The sequence below is a fragment of the Pelobates fuscus genome, chromosome 4 (assembly GCF_036172605.1).
Source record: "Pelobates fuscus isolate aPelFus1 chromosome 4, aPelFus1.pri, whole genome shotgun sequence".
NCBI lineage: Eukaryota > Metazoa > Chordata > Amphibia > Anura > Pelobatidae > Pelobates > Pelobates fuscus.
The window spans coordinates 309,077,012-309,103,077 of NC_086320.1; the positions used below are offsets into that span (position 1 = coordinate 309,077,012).

The window sequence follows — 26,066 nt, forward strand, 5'->3', positions numbered from 1 at the left end:
GTATATTTAAATAATCTTTTAACGTAATTATGTGATTTGATTAATTAAAATTTGATTGACATGCCTGACAACACAGGGAGAAAGTGCAGAGAATTTAATTCGCAAGCACTATATTTGACCCTGTAACTCTCCAAGACACCATAAAACCTGTACATAGGGGGTACTGTTTTACTCGGGAGACTTCACTGAACTCAAATATTAGTGTTTCAAACTGGTAAATTGTATTACAACAATGATATTTTAAGTAAAAGTGACGTTTTTCGCATTTTTTACAAGCGAACGGCACTTTTATGGTCTATATTATTGTTGTAATATGTTTTACGGTTTTAAAACACTAATATTTGTGTTTAGTGAAGTCTCCCGAGAATAACAGTACCCCCCATGTACAGGTTTTATGGTGTTTTGGAAAGTTAGAGAGTCACATATAAGGCTTGCATTTCATTTTTTTTACATTGAAATTTGCCAGATTGGTTATGTTGCCTTGGAGAGCGTATGGTAGCCCAGGAATGAGAATTACCCCCATGATGGCATACCATTTGCAAAAGTAGACAACCCGAGGTATTGCAATTGGGGTATGTCCAGTCTTTCTTAGTAGCCACTTAGTCACAAACACTGGCCAAATATTAGTTTTTTGCTTTTTTCACACAAAAACAAATATGAACGCTAATTTTGGCCAGTGTTTGTGACTAAGTGGCTACTAAAAAAGACTAAACATACCCCACTTTCAATACCTTGGCTTGTCTAATTTTTCAAATGGTATGCCATTATGGGGGTAATTCTCTTTCCTGGGCTACCACACTGTCTCAAAGGTAACATTACTAATCTGGAAAATTTCAACTTGAAAATGGAACGTTCTATATTTGACCCTGTAACTTTCCAAAACACCATAAAACCTGTTAATGGGGGGTACTGTTGTACCCGTGAGACATCGCTGATTACAAATATGTGCATTTTTTTGCAGTAAAACCTAACAGTATTATGACATTCACAGCTAAAATGGCAGACGGAAATACAAATTTAAAAAAAAAATCTTATTTTCTCACCTTTTTTTTATTTTATTCATAATAAATTATGTTCCATATATGAATAGTTAATGATAGATTAAAGCCCTGTTTCTCCTGAACAAAATGATATATAATAAGTGTGGGTGCATATAATTTGAAAGAGGGGAACTACGGTTGAACAGACATATAGCGCAAATTCCACTTTAGTAAATAAACCTGCAAGTAGGGATTCTGACACCACCCATCAACTCCATGTCATAATAGGACTCCATCTATACAAAAACTAGTAGACAAAATATCAGATACCACCCGTGCAATGATTTTGCAGTGACCTTTATACGCAGTTTGCTATTTCATGGTTTCATGTTTGTAAGCACTTCTGCTCTGATTCTTTAAGGATTTTCTATTTGAGCCACCTGCGCTTTTTCATTTGTGCTCACCGTCAGCCCTTATTTGGGCCAACGACCATGGCATGGGGCCAAACATTTAGAAACGCAGTTTCGTACTTTACACTTTTCATTTAAGATACGGGTTGACACTAATAGCAAAACATAAACATTGCATTTAAACTGATCTTAGCAGATCTTCCAGCACACTATCAAAATATATACGGTAACCAATAACGGTTCGCTTGTCGTTTACAATAAGAATAAACAGAGAATCACCAGGGGTTAAGCATTCGCTGGAGACGGAACGCTCAGAAAGAATCATTTGGAGATTTCTGTGTAGTCTAAAGCTTGAGAAGCACTGTTAGAAAGCTAGAGGTTATATCCTGTACCCTTGCAGAGTTAAAAGATAGAAATGAAAGGAGCAATTTCATTTTAGGAAGCAATTCAGGACTTGTGAGGCAAGATATTTCTGGAATAATAACCTAATAAATTGCTGGCAATAAAGACAAAAATACTTGAAATATCACGCTGAAAGATATTGTTTAAACCATAAGTCTTTTCCTTATTTTGGAAATATGCTTTCCATTAGTGCGATAAAGATGCTATTTGGAAGTACCGGTGCTGAAAAATAAAGCTGCGTTCTAAAAGAAAACAGTGACATTTCTTTAAAAACAAAACAGAAAAGGCTGAAGTGTCACAACACGTTCAGCGGCAGAGTTGGAGAAACAAAACACTGCTGTGAATGGGCTGATAAAAGCTTATTGAGCAGTTCTTGAAATTAGTAAAATTGCGAGTAGAAGCTAAAATAGAAAAAAGTTATATTTGGTACTCTAGAAGATAAAAGAAAACAAATGAAAGGATGGGTCACTGACCTTCGAATGCCCCTTTTAACGCCTTCACTGTGTCTACTGATGACTGGTGACAGCATGCCGCACACAAACCAACACCTCTTACATGAAAAGGTCTATTCTCTTTCTAACGAGTGGTCTTGATGCCCCTATACGTCACACATAACCGCAATGTGAACTACAAGCACCCGACTACTGGGTGACTTCTAAAATGAGACAGACATAATCATCTGAGAACACGATGAGGGGTGGGAGAGCTACCTGTTGCCCCTCAAAACATAACTATAAGACTACATTTCACAGCAGAAAACTTTCTCTGCCAAATAAATTGTCTTTTGTCTGCAAATAATTATTTTAATGTAATTATTTTTATTATTTTTTTATTATTATAATTATATTACTATGGTCAGAAAATTTGGTCAGGACTAGGCTAATGTACTTTTTTTTTTTTTTTTTTTTTTTTTTTTTTATGAAGTTACTCCACCCGATATAAAATCAGAAAAGTGTGTAGTTTAAAATTATATATTTTATGATATTCAATTGCTAATTTCTATTTTAAAATATAGGTATAAGAATTTTCGAGTCCTCCATTTGGGAGGCTCAGCTGAGATTCATGGTCATGGTACACAGATTTATTTAATTTAATTTAATAGTAAATTAAATTCCATCTATATATTGGGCTAGAAGAACTGATTAGATTGGGAGAAAAATCTGTATAAAAAAAGGTCCCTCCCAACCTGTCAATCAATTCTTCGGCATGGTACATAAGAGACGGATGCTAGGGTTACTCATTAACTAGTGAGGGAGTACAGGAACAGGCAGCTCCATAACAGACAGCTGTAAATGTCCCCAAGCAGTGCAGTGCATTGTAATGAAATGACATTGAAAATATTATTTATCTCTATGATAAATTATTTATTCAATGCTTACAGGGGTGATTTTAGTTAAAGTAAGCCAGTAATGACAAGCTCATTTTAAATATGAAAGAAGAATGTGTATTTTGAAATATTGTTCATTTACAGAATTGGATTTATTTCCAAAATATAAAATGTTTTGCAAACTAAAGTTAAAGGAACGCTCTAAGCACTATAACCACTAACGTTCATGGTTTTAGTTATGGTGCCAAGAGTTCCCTCTTACAATGCCCCATTGTAGAGGGTGAAATTGCTTTTAAATGGCTTGAATTCCTACCTGTCATCTGCCCGGCACCAGTTTCTCTCTCCACTACTATTCCTGGAGAACCAGATGTTCCTCAGCAGGAACTTCTGTTCGCTTTCCTGAGCTAGGCATAAAATGCATTGCTGGATTTAGCTCAGGAAAACAACTTCCAGCGCTCCGGAGATAGTAGTGGAGATGCAGGGCAATTCCCAGTGGACCCCACATATTAAGTCAAAAAAATTCAAAAACAGTTTGACTCCTTACAGTCATGGGGCATAACAGCACTCCTGCACCATAACCACTACCGTGAGCTTTCTAAAACTACACAATCTGCCAAAACTTGCAAAACGTGATCAGCCAAAATTTGCAAAACACAGATGTGAGTGTTTAAATGTAGCGAGTGCAAAAACCTAAATTAGATTTAGCACACGGGTGTGAAATGGCCTAGCTGCTAAGGGGTTAAACTAAAACCCATTTGTAAAAGTGAGTCACTGCTAGAGCTTAAAGCATGCTCACACTCAATTACTGCATTCGTGGGGCTATCAAACCCAGACAACACAACATCTATTCAGTAACAACAAAAACCTTTAGAGGCTGAATTCTCATATTCCGAGGTTAGCAAACGGCTGAATAAATGTGTTTTTTGGCCTTGTTGCCTTACTTACCATTTAAAAAGACAGAAGACAATAGTCAGAGGCCTACACTGATGCCATAGTATTAGAAATACATTTCGGAGCATGGTTCAGATAATAGCATAAAAACACACCTCGTTGTCAGCTGGATGTTTATCAATATCAAACAATGAAACAAAAATAATGAAAGCATGCTGAAAACCGTTTATTGATTCAGGGAAATATGCAATCATCACGTCTGCTCACTTTGGCCTCGCCGTGAGATGCTAAGCAAAGAAAATCAGCAGAGGTGCGATGACTTGTCACTTTGCAGCTTCATAATATTAGCCAATATGACAGTCCCCTGATGCTTCATCAAACTCAAGAAGGCATTTGAGGTAACATTAAATTTAAACATAGTTTGACTTGCAGGAAACAAATTGCTCTGTCTGGAGGAAGGACAGCGCCTATACTGTATGTTCACAGGAAAAATTGCTGAAGGACAGAAAGTGTAAGTAATATACTAATAAAAGGTATAAACACCTTAACACTTTCTGTCTATTCAAGCCTGAGGAGTAAGCACGATACACAGCCCTCTGGACATTTTAAACCTTGTGAGTGGGAGCATGCTGACAGTAAAGTATTTAGCTATAATTTTTCAGACATGCATATTAACAGGGTTTTTATTTTTTTTATTTTTTTTAAGGGGCTGTGCATTGCGTTCGTTTCTAACCATGCATGCCTGCAGCTTTGGCTTTCAGACAAAGCTGGAGAGAGGAGGTAAACATGTCTACATGTGCACGCTGTACAAATATTTTGCATGGTCAAACAAGAAGCATATTTTCTGACATATTAAAGCAATGCTTATTGCTTCATTGATTTTGCAAACTGCAGTTAAAAACAACTATGTGCAAGAACACAGGGGACCTCCTTGCACCACGACCTATCCAATAAACACGTTTTTGTGATGTTATGGTGCTTGTGGGGGGCTGCAAACAAATTTGCATGTAATTTATATGAATGTGCGTGCATGGGTATGAAATGTGTGACTGCACTTGAAGGTGTATTTGGTGTGTGAATGCATCTTAATAATGAATGTGTAATCACTGTGAATGCATATAAATGTTTAATGTGTGTGCATGTAATGTGTGTATGCATGTGAGTGAATGCTCACACTCTGGGAAGTGACTGAAAAGCTCATGGCCGATTCTGGTGCTTCCACAGATATTTCAGTGGTAGCATAACCCATACAAACATGAACAACAGTTTAATGAAGATGCAGGACAGTTGGCAGAAATCTACTGAAAGCAATACAGCCTTTAAATAACTTCTTTCATAAGAAACACGAATTGAGCTGTTCACTCAAAGTGATTGAAAACAGGCACGTACGGCTTAATTTACAGCTATATATTCTGAAATAAAATAAACAGCAATAAATTTGATAAAATAGTGCAAAGTGTACCTAAATAAGATTAATGTACCACAAGGGCATTTTTCCCTTGCATAAAATACATAATGCTGTTAATTCCTCTGTCAGCATTGATTTATAAACAATCCGATATTTTCAAACAATTACAACATATGTACAACTGTATCGGCCTCAAACTACTGTTGTACAAATTAACATTGTAGTAAAATAATATGATGTCACACAAGGATTTCAGTTGGCAGTCTTACAAAACCTGATGCACTGAATACCCTTCAAATGTGTTTTTAACTACAGAGCAGACTGTTTATCAACTCAAAGTAAAACAAAGCATCAAAGGCAATTACAAAACAGTAACTTTTTTTTGTAATGTCTATTTAGAATTAAAGTTTAAAATTCGGGTCACTTTTTTATCTGCAGACCAACCAATCAATAGCAAGCACATAACACCACATACCCCAAGCTCCCATAGATGCCTATTTCCTGATATATATATATATAATTGACATACTTTAAAAATCTCTAGTTTTTGCTTAGAAGAACAAATCAAAAGTAAAGCACTCACGAATGTCTGGTTATAAAACACTATATTCCAAAATACTGATCAGAGCAATGAATAACCACCTGATTGCCAAATAGCAGAGCAATTCATAGAAATGCCCTGTGATTCTCATGGGGCTTTATTTATTGAATTGACCCCTCTCACTTTTGAGCTATTCGTAAAGGTAGACTCGTTATGAAAAGCTCTGATTTTCTATGAAATTCCAACACAATCAAAACATACACATGTGACAATGTAAAGACTACCTTGTTTCATATAATTGCCAATCTGTGGCAAAAAGCAGACATTCCATCACAATTACTGATCCGTCACAACGACTGATGGAGAAGAGGGATCATCGTGTGCAAAGCATTTTGCACTGGCCCAAGATTGTCTATGGAAAATCATGTGTTCTCATGGAATCCTGGATTTGAGTGCGACAGTGTGAAGATGGCAGTGCCAAGGAGGGACAGCATAAGGTAAGTATATCTCCCTAAATGCAACCCCATTCACCATCTCCACACAAGCAGACAAGGGTATTTTCCATGTATACAAAGACCACACAACACACGTGACAGGGCTGCTTTAACTAGTCAATCAACAACCAAATAATGTTTTTGTCCTAAATGAAGCTATTTTGGACAACATTTTGCAATCTGCTCGTTAAAGAAACACTGTCACTACTTCGTCTCATTTAAGTTGTAGTGTTTGGAGTCCTCCGGCACCGTCCTTCCATTCAACATTACACAGTCTTTAATATTTCAATGCTAAACAAGAGTCCTTAGCAGCCCATCCCCTCTATGCTGCTTGGGCTAATGAGGAAGGATTAGTTTGAGCAGTAATGGGCAGCTGTGATTGGCTGAGAGTGTCAGCTGACCGCTCTCAGCCTATCGCAGCTCCTACTGATGGTATAAACTGGTATAGATAGTGTGTAATCTTTCTCTTACCCACATCGTCAGTAAGTGACATGCTATGGGTGGCCAGGGACCTTTATTTAGTTATACACTGCTCAAAAATGGTTTCAAACTGAATGGAGAAACAGCACCAGAGGACCCCAGGCATTATAACTAATACAATGAGATGAAGCAGTTTCATTGCCTACAGTGTCTCTTCAAATCACCACAATTTACTGTCGTCTACATACATTTCCATAAACTAAATTCTAAACATTCTTCAAACTGATACATTTAATTTGTTACAGTAGAAATAACCAAAGTGTTTATACCAACAACAAAAAAGAATGTTAAACAAAGCAAGGTGAACAGAAAAGTTTCTAGTGATTGTACTTGTAATTATACAATTTATGCACACATTTCAGCGATGAATTATTTCTGTTTAGCGACATAGAAAAATAATGAAATTGTTTTAAGCACAGTGTGTTTCTCCAGACTAATTTCATTGTGTGCATTTTTAAGTGGCTGCTAGCAATTCCTTTTGTGATTATACCGGATTTGAAACAGTTCACAAACAGTACATTTTTCTAAATTGAATATTTTAAAGAAACCTCCAATATTTTTTTTTTTTATTGCCAATACAATTTTTTGGCTATTGTTCTTAATATAAAATAACAACTTCAGTAATTAAAATATTAGTGTATTCTATAGGCAGTTGGTATGTAGTTGGCAGAGTTAAATATAATTGGTACCAGTCTGTGTTTGCATTATATCGACATCGTTATACCACTCTGATCTTGCATAGTAATTTGGAAAATAGTGATACCTACTTCTTACACTCTCAGGCAAGACTATTTTAGGCAATGTTTTTTGCCTTACCTGCAGTTTGGGGGAGGATCCAGCGTTATCTCTGCCAGTTCTTTCTGAATTCTACAAAAGAAAAACAAAAGAGAGAATGTTAAAAATCTGTAAGCTATTTGAAAGCAATACTGACAGACAATAATACTTCTATTAAAATACATTAAGATGAAAAACTGAAACACATGGAAGGAAGCTTCAATATAGACAATATCTTAAAGGATGAATGACAAGTAGAGGCCAGAGGGAATAAAGGCTTAGCATAAGAATTCTTAAAAGACGTTAAAATGAAACTGTCAATCAAATTAAATATTAGATCTTTATAATGCAGCACAATGCTACATGGACAATGTGGTTCAAAGGGTCAACAAAATCACTTGCTCATGAGACATGCAGCCATTAATTTTTCTATCAAGTATCCATTGATCCCAGAATTAGACCGTCAATACATGTAGCTTCAGCTCTTGCAAGATGACAGACAACTTACGACAGCTACACATAAATGAGAGATGCATTAAAATGTATATATAACATCATTAAAAATTGGTTTAAAAGGTTTCTACAATCCTTTGTTTGTTTTTATTAGAATAATGCCTTAATCACATCATTCTGTAGGTCTCCCCTCCAAAAGAAAGGCTCAAAAAGTGGTTTTAAATAAGTTTTTACTAACCATTACCCAGCACCGGGACGAAGCTCCTGACGCTGCACAACACATCCCTGTCTGACGTCAAGGGAGTAGCGCCAAGATACAATCAAAGGCTTCTCATAAAGAAGCCTTTGTTTGGGGGATTTAACGGCTCAGAGGCCATGTGCAGCGAGAGAGAGGAAGTGAAAAGAGGAGGAGGAAAGGCAAGGGTGGGATATATCAGTGGAGGGGTTAGGGAGGCAGGGAGGGCTTCTTTCAGGGTGGGTGGGAGAGCAGACAAAAGCTCTACCTACAAGGGAGCTGTTTCATCTGTCAGTAAGCGTTCATTGTGTGCGGTTTGCATATGTAAAATATGCACAGAATTGACATTAGGTAGTCTGCAACAGTGTTCCAGGCTATCTAAGTCTTGTGTGCCTTGGGTGCAACTAGCCCCTGACACAAAATAAAAAATGAGTCAGTATGTGCAGTGTTTCGAGCTGAAACACTGCACATACATACTCCAATTACCTTGCAGAACGGGCCATGGTGGTTGGACTAACAATTTAACTTTCAACAACAGCATTTTAAATGACTGAGCAAATATTCACACAAACAAGAAGCCATAAAATTAAGTGCTTTATTTTTTATTTTATTTTTAACACGTAAGCCAGGAGTCATTCTAAAAATATTAGTAGTGACAATTTTGGTTCGGTCATGTGATTTTCGCAATTCAGTGGAATCATTTGTAAACTTTGGAGAAGAGTTAAAGGTACAAAACTATTAAGAAAATAAAAGTAAACCAATGTTTAATAAATGTAACTTTTAAAGCCCCAGAAATTCTTAGCTATAACAAAAATGTACTTAATTCTAACATTTTATTATTATAGCTGTACATTTTGTAGTTTTTACCATTCTCACATTATAATAATTTTCTCAATCCTCGTGATGGGAGATATCAGAAGGGAAAAAATATATATATTTCGGTTTTGGTTTTTAGATTGGGTGTATCTCTATATATTCTGTATCTAGTATTTTGTATGTCAGGCAATGGAAATCCTGTGTTTATGATTGTGTTAAGTAGTTTCCAACACTTTGTGGATGTTTGAGGATGTGGTGTATATACATTATTTAAACCTTTATATTAGCATTTGACCTGGATAATCCAGGAATCAGCTAAATTTTAGATATTTAGATGAAGAGTATCTTAAAGCACCACTCTGACACCATAACAACATGATTACAACATGATTGCAATTAAATTGTTATGTGCGAGGAGGATCCAGGTGTCAATTTACCTTAAGAGGCTAAAGCATTATCAAAGTGTTTAACCCCAGAGTCTGAAAGATGGCACCCATTGCTCTGCCACTCAATAACATTTATTGTAGGCTTTGATCTAACACCAGGCCTAAGCCATAAGATGTAACTACTAGATACCCATCACCAGAGCTGGACATAGGGTGTCATAAAAGGTATTGGTGCATATGCTCTGACTTTGGGTTATTCAATGGACAACATAATTTAAGAAAATATGGAGAAAATGCATATATATTATGAGAAGGCCCAATATCAATAGATATTCAGATTGACAAGGTTATATCAATTTGTTTGGTACCAAACATGCCCAGCGGAAGGTGTGCCTATCATGGGAAACCAGAATGGACACTTTCCAAAGAGTTAGAGTGATCTCTAAAATCTCACAAGAATTGGAGGAGTATGATGATAACATAATTATAGAGAGATACTGTAAATTGCACATTTTGGGAAGCCTATTGTGTTTTAGGTAAATTCACACTAATGCCCAGGACAGGTCTGATGGAGTGGACAATAAACTGCCAGACCAAACCCCTCTGATCCACCCAGTAACCATAACCAGTGCTATGTAATCAGAATGTTGGATTATCCAGGGAGAGATTTCATTGTAACAACTGCTTGGAGAACGTTAACATCTGAATCTCCCACACAAATTATATAGAAGTAGGATTAAATATATGTAAGGATCTCTTGTGTTTTCTCCTATTTTATGGATTGTTTTGTAACTTATCTGTGTTTCGGTATGTCATTTATTTCTGTATTTTTGTACATAGCACTGTGAATCCTATTTGTCAAATTAAATGTTCACTTAATCAGCTTGTGTCTTTATTCTCTATGAGCTCACTCTCCTGAGGAAAGCTCAGGTAAACACATTACCAAAGGGTTAATTATATATGTCTGATCAGTAAAGTAAGGTTGTGATACTATAATTCTACTGTGTCAGGGGTAACACAAGACGCCCAAATATAAAGTCTTGGTGGTGGTAGTAAAGTGTGTACTAGGGTGTTAGTGTAGGAGGCATTGCAGGCGTTAATTTGGTGGTTGCTTTGACTAGCAACAGCTAACCAGGGATCTGGTGTCATTATCCCTTTCACTTCCACACTCTTCCCAATGTCTCGGCTGACCCAATAGCCCACATTCGTGACAGCGTGTTAAGAGCGTCAGCGTCAGGGGTTGAGAGAAAGGAGAAAGAAGGAGGTGGGGGGGGGGGGGAGAGAGGGAAAGAAAGAGGGAGAGAGAAAGTTTATTTTCTAACAATTTTTATTATATATTTCGTTTTTTAGGACTTCCACTCACAATAGCACACAACACTTGTACTACATATTTAAGAGGGAAAGGGACATTTGTTTTTGAGAAAATTGCATTAATAGCTAGATAGTTAAACATGAAAAGTAAATCTTCATTGCCATATATTCTCAATGGATTTTGACATGTACAGTAGCATGATTCATGTATGACACTTCACAGTACATTTAATAACTTCTTGTTGGTGGAAATACAAGCAACTATAGCAAAGTATCTTGACAGGATAGATACATGAAAATATATCAGTGATCAATATATATATATATATGCCAGGCGTTATCTAGAATACAATAAACTATTAATAACTTCTTGCAGTTTCATATACTACAAAAAAAAAAATATATATATATATATATATATATATACACACACACACACACAGTAATGAAAGTTAAACAGATGTACCACATCTACATTGACACTAGTTCCCCAGTTGAATTATCAGTGCGCCCATTGATATGCAAATTAATCTGATAAAAAAAACAAGGCCGTTACTCAGAGCCCAGCACATTCTCTACATGGCAACACAAGCAAGCCTGACTGACTTCACATAAATGGCTCATGACACGTCCCAAGAGCCAAGCTACAGAAGTGTCATTCTCAAATACACACAAACATGCACAGATCTGTTTTGAGGGCTTGGATTTTAATGAACGTGAATATATAAATAATGTGTCCTGAATGAAATACTGTGATTCTGTGGTAGTGGGAACCCCCTACTAGATTAAGGTATCTTTATTTCCACATAAATGCTAAACAAATCTGATGAACTACATTTTTTGCGGTGTGCGTTGTGGGGGACATTAATTAATTTGCTGTATGTTTTTTGTTTTAGCAATTATATTTTACTGTCTCGATGTGTAGTAACTGACAGAACTCCCAAACAATTTTATATTTTTACAAGGTGAGGAAGGAATTTTTGGGAAGGAGAGAGATAAAGTGTGGGGGGAAAAAAGAAAAAAGGGGGGGAGAGAATAATTTGCTGTAATTTTAATATAAGACTTGAAAACCACAAACAAGAAACCTACCATCCATGTAATAAAAAAATGAAGCGGGGGGGTTGGAGTGGGGGGGGGGCGGAGCCTGACCATGAGCTGGAGCGGACACAACCTAGCATCGCTCCCAACCAAAACCTGCATTAAAGCCTGTTATTTGAGGCTTAAAACCCTGAAATACTCACTCCTGGCTGGGGACACAAGCTGAACACAGCCAAGACACCCCCCAAGCCATTTGTGTACCTGGCACGGGCGAATCAGCAGAAACGCAAAACCGCGGCCTACAAACCCACAGCAGCCCTCGGCTGGTCAGCACTGCTGGGCAGATTTGAACCACCGGAGGATCCAGAGGTGGAAGACTTCCACGCAGGTCACATACCGACCCCGGTGACAATGGGCCGTCGGTCTCAAAAACCACCGCCGGAAACACCCTCAGGGTCAAGGGACATAGGTGCCATGCTGCAACAACGACAACCGCAGCCAAAAGTGGCGTGAACAGTGGAGCATGAAGTCGCTAAGGTACCTATAGACCCTATATTGCCTCACTTACCTCCTGAACGGGCACATTCAACCAAGGGGAATACGGATAGGTCAGCCCCAGTCACCCAGCAAGACTTTCACAACCTGGTTGGGGAAATCAAAAGTCTCCTGGCAACTAGTGTAGCGGCCATTAAAGCGGACGTACAAGCTATCACTGACAGGGTGCAGTCCACGGAGGATGATATCTCAGGCATCAAGCAGAGACTGACAACCCTACAGGACTCTGTGAAGGCCTTACAAGCCCACAACAAGCACTCTCCCTACACTACATAGCCCTCGACGACAGGACAAGGAGAAACCACATAAAAATCAGGGGAGTACTAGACGCTATCACTCCTGATGAACTGCCTCACTACATGAGGCGCCTCATGGTCTCCATTCTGCCACCAACACATGCCAAAAACTTCAACATAGACGGGATATACTGCCTACCACCCTCAGGCAGAACAGCTCCAACTATGATCAGAGATGTGATTGTACGCTGTGCCACTTCCCAGGACAAGAGAATCCTGATGACAGCCACTCGAGACAAGACGCCGCTCACATTTGAGGGAGGTCAACTCCCCATCTACCATGACCTCACCAGATGCACGGGAGGAAGTGACCAGCCGTCACTTCCTCCCAGCACAACTTCCAGTGCGGCTGCAATTTTTTAAAGGGGCCAGGTCATGCTATTGTACGGCCCAGCGCTGACCGGGCCCCTAAAGATATAGAGACCATCAGGTGGCCTTAAATGCTTGGGTCAACCGATGGGCCCCATCAGCGTATGCAGTTCCGCCGCTACACATGGGCCCAGGCTGCCAGGCCTGTGACAACCGTCATGGTTGTCACCCCCTGATGGCAGCCTTGAATGGAAGACCTACTAACAAAGCTTAGATGTATTTCAGATAATATATAGGTCATGAGATAGTTTACTTCCCAGCTATCACGTTCACCTTTGTAAATGTCATTGGATACATGGTTAGGCCAATAAGTCGTTGGTTGAATTCATAAAGAGACATCTACATAGAGAGACATCTTTGAGACTTTAACACATCATCTTCTCAATAGTCATCTACAATAGTAACGATGGCAAGTGCTATATTTATCAGCTTAGCAGCCAACAATGGCTTCTTTCTCCCCTCTGTCTCTCCCTCATTCTCAGAGAATTTCCAAAAGCATCTCTTTGATCCTATTGACATTTTCTTACATTTCTTGATCTCTTAAGAAAAACAAAATAGGGCGGATCCAAGCAGACAAAGATTTTGGTTTAAAAGTTGCAGACAAAATCATTTCTTAGTACGACTTAAAACAAAATATATGTACATAATGTATACATCAAATATTTTTTAACATTCATAGTAAAGTCAGAACAAATAAAAATAAAATAAATTAAATCCCATTTACACGTCTATTGAAAACCGTTATAGTAAAAATTATTACATATGCAAACAAAAGAGAAAATGCGTTAAATATTCAGCATAGGGAGAATCACAATGGGTGTTGATGTATTTGGAAACAATATTTGGAGTAGTGTGGGGAAAGACATTAGCTGTAGCAGGGGAGAAGGGCAGGGATGGGGAAATAGGTGCACAGCCACTAGGGAAGAGTTGCATATTAAAAAAGGCAACCCCTGCCCTCTTGAGCTAACAAATATAGATTGGTAGGCATAAAGACAGTGACACGAGGAGGATCAAATGCTGAAGCAAACACAGAAGGTCTGGTTCCTGACTTGGTATCCAGAACTATTCAGCCACAATGTTTCCTCTACTGTGATGAGGAAAAGTATAGCAGTGAGGTGTACCTTCCAGCTCTACCAAACTGGTATTGAGTGCCAATTATGTCCCAGAGAGCTGCCGGACGGTTAGAAGGCTTCATATTTCTTCACAAACATCCTCAGGACACCCAATGAATTGTAAAACATAACTAATGATTTATTGAGGAAACAGTTTATAAAAAGAGCACAATGTTTATACAACAGGGAGGAGGGGGCAGACAATGACACAGGATTGTAGACTTAATGTGAGACTTAAGGGTACAGGCATCATTTGGAGACAACTATCACAGTCAAAAGTTTTAGCTTTGAATGAGAACGTTGTCTCACTCTGCAAGCTGATGAAAGCACATAAATATGATTGTTTTTCATATTTACCTGCTTCTTCTTTTCTATACTTTCCAAACTGACTCTGGAGGGGGGGGGGAGGGGGGGAGTGTAGGGGTAATGACGACACTGATCAACAGAGAGGAATGTACACATATAGTGTACTGACCTCCAATATGATACTTAAGTCATACAGTCCCTTTTCTAAAAGGACACTATAGGCACCCAGATCACTTCAGCTCATTGAAGTGGTCTGGGTGCAATGTCCCTGCCCCCCTTAACCTTGCAATTGTAATTATTACAGGTTCTCAGAAAACTGCAGCCACCAGAAGCACTTCCTGGTGGTTAGGAGGCTTTTGGTCGCTTGACGCTGGAAGTCCTCAAGCTCTGCATGAGGATATCCAGCTTCAAGCAAACCCCATAGAAAAGCATTGCAGCAATGACTTTCTATGGGGAGGGTCTAGTGCACTTGTTGAGTTCACTGCGCATTAGCGCCCTCTACCGGGTGAGGTTGGAGTAGATGGAGCACCGACCAAGCGCTGGAATCCCTTGGTGCTGGAATTGGGTAAGTACAGTAACGGTATTTTAATCCTTACTTAGCCGGGGGCAGCGAGAGAGGGGCAAGGGAGCTATAGTGCTAGGAATACAGCTTTAATTGTTGTGAGGTGACATGGAAGTGCAGTGTCAGGGATGTCAACACAAAGGTGGGGAAAGTGAAACTACAATAAATCAGAATAAATTGAGCAGTAGTTAAAGTTATCTACATTTTAGATTTTGTAAGCACTGGCGGGTACCGGCTTGCAAACAGAGGGTGCAGCAGTATCAAAGGTATAACAGCATAGAAAACGAAATTAAACAACACTGTAGAGCTGCTGTACTTCCCTGCACTTGTTTCATGCAGTAAGCCCTGTGTTCACTATGCAAAACTGAAATCAGTCAGACCATTAAAAGACATATTTCTGTAGCTTGTACGTGTCACGCATCTCCACCCTAGGGCACTAATAAAATAACTTTTTTTAAAACAGCAAGATCTTTAGGCTTGCACAAATGTTAGTGTGCTGGGAGATGAAGTAGTGATTAGTTAGTCATCCTTTACAGTATAAAAGCAATTATAGGTCAGCCTTTCAGGGTTAATGGTAACTAGAGAATGAGAACCGACTACTTGGCACAGAAATTGCTATTCAGCAATAGAGAATTGACCGTAATGGATCGCAAAGCCATGCATCGTAGAGCACCAAGGAGATTTGAACAGTAAGATGATGGGAGAACAGAATTCTATAATTAAAGTGCCATTTAACTATATATACAAAAAAAAAAAAAAAAAACTTGGTTGCCCTTTATTGGGGATAATTCCAGTATATACATTGTGCTAGCCAAACTGCATGCATTCGTAAATAAACTGCAACTAAGTTGCTGCAGTTGTTTCGAGCTAAGCAATGCACAAGTCAGTGAGTCAGGAGGAAATCTCCTTTAACCCCTTAGTGACCAGACCGTTTTTAAATTGTCTTACCGTTAAGGACCAGGGCTGTTTTAACATTTCTGGGGTGTTTAGCTGTAATTTTCCTCTTATTCATTTACTATGCCCACACATATTATACATATAATCTCACCATTAAATGGTCTTTCTAAAGATACCATTATTTTCATCACATCATATAAATTACTATTAAATATTTTCTAAAATAAAAACAAAAAACGTTTTCTAACTTTGACCCCCAAAATCTGTTACGCATCTACAACCACCAAATAAACACCCGTGATGAATAGTTTCTTAATTTTCTCCTGAGTTTAGAAATACCCAATGTTAACATGTTCTTAGCTTTTTTTTTTTTTTTTTTTGCAGGTTATAGGGCTATAAGTACAAGTAGGACATTGCGGTTTCAAAACAGTGACATTGTAACACTTATCTCTCATAAATCTCTGAAACACACCTCACATGTACATTTTTTTTTTTAAAGTAGACAACCCAGGGTATTCAATATGGTGTATGTCCAGTCTTTTTTAGTAGCCACTTAGTCACAACACTGGCCAAAGTTAGCATTTATATTTGTTTGTGTGTCTACTAGCATTTATATTTGTTTGTGTGTCTACTAAAAAAAAACTGAACATACTCCATTTGCAATACCTTGGGTTGTCTTCGTTTGCAAATGGTATGCCATCATAGGAGTAATTCTCATTCCTGGGCTACCATACACTCTCAAAGGCAAAATAACCAAGCTGGCAAATTTCATGGGGAAAAAACAGGAAATTAAGCCTTATATTTTACCCTGTAACTTTCAAAAACACTGTAAAACCTGTACATGGGAGGTTTGGTTATACTCGGGAGACTTCACTGAACACAAATATTAGTGTTTCAAAACAGTAAGACGTATCACAACAATATCATCAGTGAAAGTGGCGTTTGTGTGTGAAAAATGCAAAAAACTTCACTTTCACTGACAATATCATTGCTGTGATATGTTTTACTGTTTTGAAACACTAATATTTGTGTTCAGCAAAGTCTACCGAGTAAAACAGTACCCCCCCATGTACAGGTTTTATTGTATCTTTGAAAGTTAGAGGGTTAAATATAGTGCTAGCAAATTAAATACTCTGGACTTTCGGCCTGAGCTGTCAGGCAGGTCCCCCAAATTGCAATCAATGAATTAAATATTACATACATATGCACATAGAATTTAAATATATATACATATTTATATATTTGAAGTCTACGTGTATATTTATGAAATTATTTATGTAATTATGTATATGGACATATGTATATGTGGTATTATTTCTATTTATATTTACATAGATATATATATATATATATAATTTCATTCTAAGTGTATTTTGATATAAATATATATATTAATATCAAAATACAGTTAGAATAAAATTACATTTATAAATCATTTTTTCAATTTGTTATTATTTTTACTTTTTTAATTTATTTTTAATTAATTATTATTATTTTTTTATAATATATATATATATTCCTGATCCTGATGAAAGCTCCATGAGGAGCTGAAACGTTGACGTCCTGAACTGAATAAAAGAAAACTTGTATTATTGAGAATTCCTGGAGTGCCGGTATTTTTTGGAGATATATATATATATATATATATATATACACAGTGCCTTGCAAAAGCATTCACCCCCTTGGCATTTTTTGTGTCTTGTTGCCTCACAACCTGGAATTAACATGGATTGTTTGATCATTTGCATCATTTAATTTACAGAACATACCCACAACTTTGAAGATATATATAGATTTTTTTTTTGTGAAGCAAACAACAAATAGGACAAAATAACAGAAAAGGTCAATGTGCATAACTATTCACCCCCCCCCCCCCCCCCCCCCCCTAAAATCAATACTTTGTAGAGCCACCTTTTGCGGTAATCACAGCTCCAAGTCTCTTTGGATAAGTCTCTATGAGCTTGCCACATCTTACCACAGGGATTTTTGCCCATTTCTTCTTGCAAAACTGCTCCAGCTCCTTCAAGTTGGATGGTTTGCACTTATGAACAGCAATCTTTAAGTCTGACCACAGATTTTCTATTGGATTGAGGTCTGGGCATTGACTAAGCCATTCCAACACATTTACGTGATTCCCCTTAAACCACTCAAGTGTTGCTTTAGCAGTGTGTTTGGGGTCTCTCAAACCCCTTCTTTGAGCTGCAGTGGTCTGGGTGCCTATAGTGGTCCTTTAAACATTATTCTCATGCATGCTTAGTTTAAAGTAGGGCTCCCTAAACCCAGGTCCTTCAGATGTTTTTGAACTACAACTCCCATGATTTTTTGAATGAAACAGATAGCCAAAGAATCATGGGCGTTGAAGTTTAGCAACATCCAGAGGGCCTGTTTTAAAGTGTTTTATCAAAACCCTGAGTTTCTTTCCAAGATATTACTGAGAAAAAATAAAAACAAATAAAAAATAAAAAACACAGTCCTTTGCTCTACCATAACGTCGTCAAGGGCCCTACGAAAAATATACCGTATATACTCGAGTATAAGACGAGTTTTTCAGCACATTTTTTGTGCTGAAAAACACTCACTCGTCTTATACTCGAGTCAGTTGTCTGTATTATGGCAATTTTCATTGCCATAATACAGACAAGGACCGGGGGCTGTCAGGAAGCTGTAACTTACCTTCACCGCAGCTCCTGTCAGCTCCCTTCTCTCTCCTCCGTCCGTGCAGCTCCCAGGTCAGCTCCTTCTGCAACTCTCGCGAGAGCCGCGGGGTCAGAGCGTTGCCACGGGTTACCGTGGCAACGCTCCGCGCGGCCGCGAGAGTTGCAGAGGGAGCTGACCTGGGAGCTGCACGGACGGAGGAGAGAGAAGGGAGCTGACAGGAGCTGCGGTGAAGGTAAGTTACAGCTTCCTGACAGCCCCCCTCCTACAGCCCATCCACTGGACCACCAGGGAGTGAGAGCCCCCCTCCCTGGCCAGCTAACAAGCAGGGAGGGGGGACGAAAAAACAAATAAAATAAATAATAATTAAAAAAAAATACCAAAAATAATAACAACATTAAAAAAAAATATATCACAATAATAATAAAATAATAATAATTAATAAAATGCCCACCCCCACCAATGCTCTGCACTCACACACACACACACACTGCACTCACACACACTGCACTCACACACACTGCATTCATACACACTCATACACACACTGCACTGCATTCATTATATACACACACTGCATTCATACACACACTCATACACACACTGCACTGCATTCATTATATACACACACTGCATACACACTGCATTCATACATACACACATACACACACTGCATTCACACTGCACTCATACACACACACTGCACTGCATTCATTATATACACACACTGCATACACACTGCATTCATACACACACTGCATTCATACATACACACATACACACACTGCATTCACACTGCACTCATACACGCACTGCATTCATTATATACACACTGCACTGCATTCATTATATACACACTGCATACACACTGCACTCATACACACACACTGCACTCATATACACACTGCACTCATATACACACTGCACTCATATACACACACGGCACTCCATTCATTATATACACACTGCATTCATACACACACTGCACTCATACATACACACTGCATTCATTATATACACACTGCACTCATATACACACACTGCACTCATATACACACACTGCACTGCATTCATTATATACACACTGCACTCATACACACACTGCACTGCATTCATTATACACACACTGCACTCATACACACACTGCACTCATATACACGCACTGCACTCCATTCATTATATACACACTGCATACACACACAGCATTCATATACACACTGCATTCATACACACACACACTGCATTCATTATATACACACACTGTAAATAAATATTAAATTAATATAATTTTTTTAGGATCTAATTTTATTTAGAAATTTACCAGTAGCTGCTGCATTTTCCATCCTAGTCTTATACTCGAGTCAATAAGTTTTCCCAGTTTTTTGGGGTAAAATTAGGGGCCTCGGCTTATATTCGGGTCGGCTTATACTCGAGTATATACGGTAGTTAAAATCTGTTCAGATATCAGTATCAGTGTGCAGTGATACAAGTAATCGTCTAGCGATCTTAAGCTCAGTTATTGTCAATTTCTGAAAATAGAGTTTCTATTTTGATTTACACAGTGGTGTTAAATGAGGAACTCAGCAAGAACTACAGAAACATGCATAGTATAAAGGTTGATTTCCTTTCCTGACAACGTGAATGTTGTGTTTTAAAGAAAAGAAAAAGAGGAAGTGGGTACTGCGTCGAAAAATATAATATAAAATCATATTTGGTAACGTTGTAAAGCAATTAGACCTTCTTCCTTGTTACCACTCAATGGGAAGTCCGGCTGCTATGGAATATGGACATAGCAGGGAGTTGTGGGAGTTGTAGTCCCGTGATCAGCTTTCTACTAAGAGTTGTGCAGCCTGCATTTAGTTTCATTCATATAAAAAACATGAATGAAGGTTGCTCTGTGGGTTAACTGAAAGATGAATGGAGTTTATTCTGTGGGTTAATTAAAGCCAGATTAAGAAAGAATAATTGAAGGTTTTTTTTTTTTCTTTTCTGAATGACACTAATTGAATGCTGTAAAGTGTTCACTAGAAAGCAAACTACAATTATCAAAAAATCCCTGCTGTGCAAACTTACAGAATAACACAGCTATGTCATGTACAGCTATAATACTAGAGTAATTGAGAAATACTGCCATTGAGGGATGGATAGATAGGAGGTGGGCTTATGATTTGTGAGTTAGGTTTCTCTTAAACACCAAGTGAAATACAGTTCACAAACTAATGATGAATAAAATTCAATGTAAAATAAGAATAGAAGGGGAAATATTTTAGGTGAATGTAGGTAAAGTTACCTGACGGCTATTTTTCAATTCGGTACATAGGCACTGGGACTGGATAGCAGAGATTTATAAAGAAATTGTCCGATGGCTACTTATTTTTTTACCAACTTCATCAATAAATGTAAATGAAACATTAAACTCATTTGTGTGATGCTTTAGAACATTTTTACTGAAGCTTAGAAAATCATAATATTCTACTGAAAGACATCATTACAGTAGAAATATTACACTTTTCACCTATAAAGGCTTACTCATAGATAAATTGGGTGAGATATATGTCCGTTAGGTGACACACTAATGAGCACAGACATACAATTAATTTGATACATATAATTTGTCACATCATCAGCATATTGTATACGGCATCATAGTTTGCACCCATGTTTTTTCTGATACAGAAAACACAACAGAACACAACAAAAAGCCAAAACTAACAAAGAAGCGAATTGAAAAAAAAACAATTTGGAAGGATATATTTTACTAAACATAGAACCCTATATGCCTGCCTTTGTTCAAAAGGCATCCAACCGATTTTGAGAGAGAGATTCCCAGAAAGATCTGTGTTGACCTTGAACATACTTGTGCATGGTAATATCTCCCTTTTCTAACAAGTAAAGAAACCAGTTTAAAATTCCTCTTCTTATTGTTTAAATTGTCTACTCCTTCGATTTATTTTAAAGCCTGTCTCTGACCCTTTTACAGTACCATGTTTTCTTATTAACTGGTGCCAAATATTATATTACTTAATCATAGGGAGATATTTTAATGATTTATAAAGGGACAATATGGTATTCTGATCCTGTGCACTAATTTATTTTTAAATACAAGATAAGAATATCCTTATGGTTGCTGCAGTTACAGTCAGCTATTTGAAACAGATTCTTTGTTAAACGAAGTATATAAAACAAAAAATATTTTTCTCCTTCAGCAAGTGGGGGCCAGTAATGTAAACAGCCACCAGGGCACTATAGCATTAGGAATACAAATGTGTATTCTGGGGCGGGGCAGGGGCACTGAGCAGCTGACATCTTCACTGGCTCCGGCATTGTACCGCTAAAAAGGGCAACTTTCATGCCCCCTGAGCCCAATAGAGCCAGAGAAACCATAGGTAATGCCTGGAGGAATCCGCCGGCTACCGGGCGATACCAATTTCCAGGGGATCCCGGCACGCTGCGGACACCGCTGGCACTTAGGACCTACACTCAGGCCTAGTCATCCGACGAGGCACTGGCAAATACATACCTGGCAGACCGTGAGGCTGATGTCCATGAGGCTGCATTGCCGAGCGCATATGATGACAGGGGGGTCCGGACCCGCTCCCCCCCACCTCGGCCAGTGGGGGTTATCTCGGCCCATGAGTCCGTGCTTCGGCAACATCCTAGGTGGCCACTGGGGATAGGAGTTTTGCCCTGCTGGTGTCCTCCCTCCCTCCCTAATAATGGAACAGCTGCAAGAGTTTATGATTACATGGAAATGCTGGTACGATAGGGGAAATTCACCTCCATAGAGAAGCTTTCTTATGCTGCTCCGATGACCCTAAGAGATACTGTCCTGCGGAGGGATTCCCTGGGCGGCCTACCCCCTGCCTTTGTGTTTCAGGGGGGCCCAGAGAAGATTGTCCCTGGCGCAGTGAGTCCTGTTGGACAGGAATACACAGACCTTTCCAGTGTACCGGTGGCCGTGAGGGAAGTGCCCCAGTCCCACGTATGTGGCCGGCGCCGGGTGAGGCATGAGAGTCCAAGTGCTTCACAGAAGCTGGTGCTGGGGAGGTGCAGGAAACAGTCAGTGCATGGACTCTTGGTGGTGGGGTCCGGTGGACTGATTTGGACTTTGAGTGCCCACAGTGCCACAGAACGCTATGCTGGTGGGTTGGGTCCGACCCGGGGAGGACGGGCATCCTGAGGGGCCTACAAAAGCAAACATGGGAACAGCTCTCTCATAATACAACTGACACTACTTTTCTCAAACCACTATGTGCAGTGATATTGCATAGTATGTTCCATATCCATAGTATGTTCCTCTCTTTGACTACTAGGCCATATTAGACTACCGTTACGAGAGCAATGCACCATCGTGTGCAAGGCCATATATACATAACCAAACCCTGACATCAAATACTGATTTAATTTTGTCACAAACGGCGTATGTTCCAAGTAGCCTTACGCCTAATCATGCATTAATGGACACTCAGGAGAGCAGATTTTCTTTTTCTAGTTAGGCTTTCCTTTGATATACTAAACACGGATATGCTTTCATGTTAAGCTTCAGTCTCAGGTTTCATTTTGAATTTTATTAGTTTTTGATCCTCGAAATAATAGCCAACATAGAACTCTACCACACATCCCGCTGTCACCGCATGCATACTAGATATTGTATGCAATCTATTATGTTTAACTACTTTGACCTATAAGCCTCTGTGTAGGCGACCATGTGCCTCTCATATCGGTTTGAAATATGTTTGCTTTTACTCTGCTACCAAAATAAAAAAATAAAAAAAAAACATTTAACACAAATGTGTATTCCCAACGCTATAGTGCTTCTTTAAAGAGGATATAAAAGCAACAAAACCACTAGCACTTGTTGTAGTGGCTATGGTGCTATATAGTCCATGGATGCTACCCACCATTTTATAGAACTGTTGTGGAGTGGCCTGTCAAATAACAAGGCTCTGCCCACCCATTCTACAGCCCCAGGTTATGCAGAAACTACACCCAGAGCTCCTAGTCGGTAATCCAGCTTTCCAGATTGGACAGAATCACATTTGATAATACAGACGTTAAGTTTCTAAATGAAAAGTGAAGATGAAGAGGGGTTGAACATGTGGGGACTGGAGAGCACCTTGTTATTCAACACACTGCTCAAAATAGTTTGACAAAAGGGAGCATTGTACTTATTGTTTATAGCACTGCAATAAGCTGTAATTGTAATGGCGCTTAATGTGCCCCTTTAAGAACAGTAAAATTAAGATATGTGGGTCTTATGTCCTGCAACATGCGTTATGATGGATTTCCCAAAAATGAAACAAACTGATAATATTTTAGAAAATGATTCAGTGGTATCCTTCCATTCTAAATTGAAATAAATGTTGCATAAGGAAGGGATGTTTGTTTGCCTGTCCAAAAAGACACTGCCCATACCCAAGACTACCTGATGAGAAATCTGTGATAAGCAGTGGACAAATCCTTGCTAAACCAAGCTGTTCAGCGTCATACATTGTTGTTGGCACCATACATAAAATTATTTTTGATTCGAAATGTGAGATAATCCTCAATCGTTTTGATATCTATAGACAGGCTGTTCCACAGCTGCTTACCCTGCACTGATTGAGACGGACCTCCCACTGATACATGCATCAATGTCACAGTGACAAGCCATATATTCATTAGCACAGTTTGGTTACAGGTTTCATCCAATTTATAAAAAATAAAAAAATATTTTTTAAACAATGTCTTATTTATTTAGCTTAATGTTAATAAACAAAATACCTGCAGCATTAATCAAAAAGTGATACGATTTCAATAAATAGTACATTCCTGTATATCATTGTTTCGACTTTGTAAACAGATCGACAATCCATACGAACATCCCCAACACATACACACAGCAGAACCCAACCAGAAACGGAACTGTTCTATTGTTTCATTTATATTTTGAACTAAAGCATTCAAGAGAACCAGACGGCTTCAAAGAACTTGCAGTTTGCTTTATTATAAATTCAGGATAGAGAACGGAGAACAGAACCTCAGAAATAGTTTTTGTTTTGTTTTTTCTTTTACAAACTTTACAGCAAGTAACAAGATCAATTTTGCAACCGACTCTTTTTTTAGAACTGGAAAAGTGCAAAACTGATTGTAATTACCGTTTATTAGAAACAGGAATTTAGTCCATCGTGACTTTCCCTGGCTTGCTGTCTATATTTATAACTGATGAATAAAGACATTTACCCTCCACTGTACACCTCACATTCTAGAATCCGTTTTCACACCATTATGACCGTGAAATATTTAACAGTCAGTCAGATTTAGACGTTCGTTCTCATTAGAAAAATGTTCCACCACAGGCAAAGCTTAGTTGAATTATGTTTCAAAATAAAAGATTTAGCAAGGAAAAGGCCAATTACTGATTGATAATTTCCAGCCACTGATTCAATTTAAATGTAGATGTAGGTTTTCTGTAATTGAACACAGAACATTCGTCTTTGACACATTCCAGCAAGCAATACTCGAAAGGGCTTTGAAACATGCAGCCCGGTAATTTAGATATTGCATTTATGAGATGCCCAAAAAGCTGTTACGGCCAAAAAATCATCTGGAGAATATCTATTACCTTTAGCCAGCTGATGTAGTTTATGGAGTAATATAGGAGGGAATAGTTCAACATTAATCAGATTCCAGTGTGCGTAATTCCCCCTGATTAGCGGTTGTGACACTTAATCATCATGTTTTCTGTTAATTGATCTCTTGGTTCTTTAAAGGGCAGTTTAGGCCATCGGTCACAGTATATCACTGCCACCCAAGGTTGGATGATATTGAATAGATAATGTGGATGCTTCTTCTGTATTATATGAGCAGCTGTCAAGGGGTTGGGCTTTGGGTGTCAGCAAACAGAATTATTTAAAAATAAAAATTCAAATTGCTCCCAAATAGTTTGATAGAAAATGGGGATATAACACCCATAAAATCTTTTCATCATCACCACTTCGAAACTGTAGTGATTATGGTACTTAGAGTATGCGTTTATGCCATAAGGTTCATTACCAGGACTGGTGAATTGCATGCGTTAGAGCACACGTTTTGTTCTACAGTAACAGGGTACTATCACAAAGAGCGTGATAGCCATCGCACATAATTATATAATGATATGTAAGCTCGTTTGAGCTAAGCCTTCTTCACCTCTTCAATATATCCATTTTATAATTGTAAAGCACTGCGGAATATGTTGGCGCTATATAAATGCTAATAATAATATGAGTTACTGCCAGCTTGGATATCACTTCTTTAAGGGAGTATACACCAAATAAAACTCACAATGCATATTGAAACAAGGCAAATGCCAAGCGTTTAAAGAGACACTATAGTCACCAAAATAAC

The 26,066-nt window shown here is 38.4% G+C and overlaps 1 protein-coding gene across 2 annotated transcripts in view; it reads right to left on the reverse strand.

Annotated features, from left to right (window-relative positions):
* Positions 1–26,066, reverse strand: part of LOC134608060 (ubiquitin-conjugating enzyme E2 E2) — a 237,185-nt gene that overhangs the window by 166,705 nt on the left and 44,414 nt on the right. For both annotated transcript variants that reach the window (XM_063450692.1, XM_063450691.1), the window contains exon 3: positions 7,750–7,800. In XM_063450692.1, the coding sequence (XP_063306762.1) occupies positions 7,750–7,800 (51 nt within the window). The remainder of the gene's footprint in view (positions 1–7,749; positions 7,801–26,066) is intronic.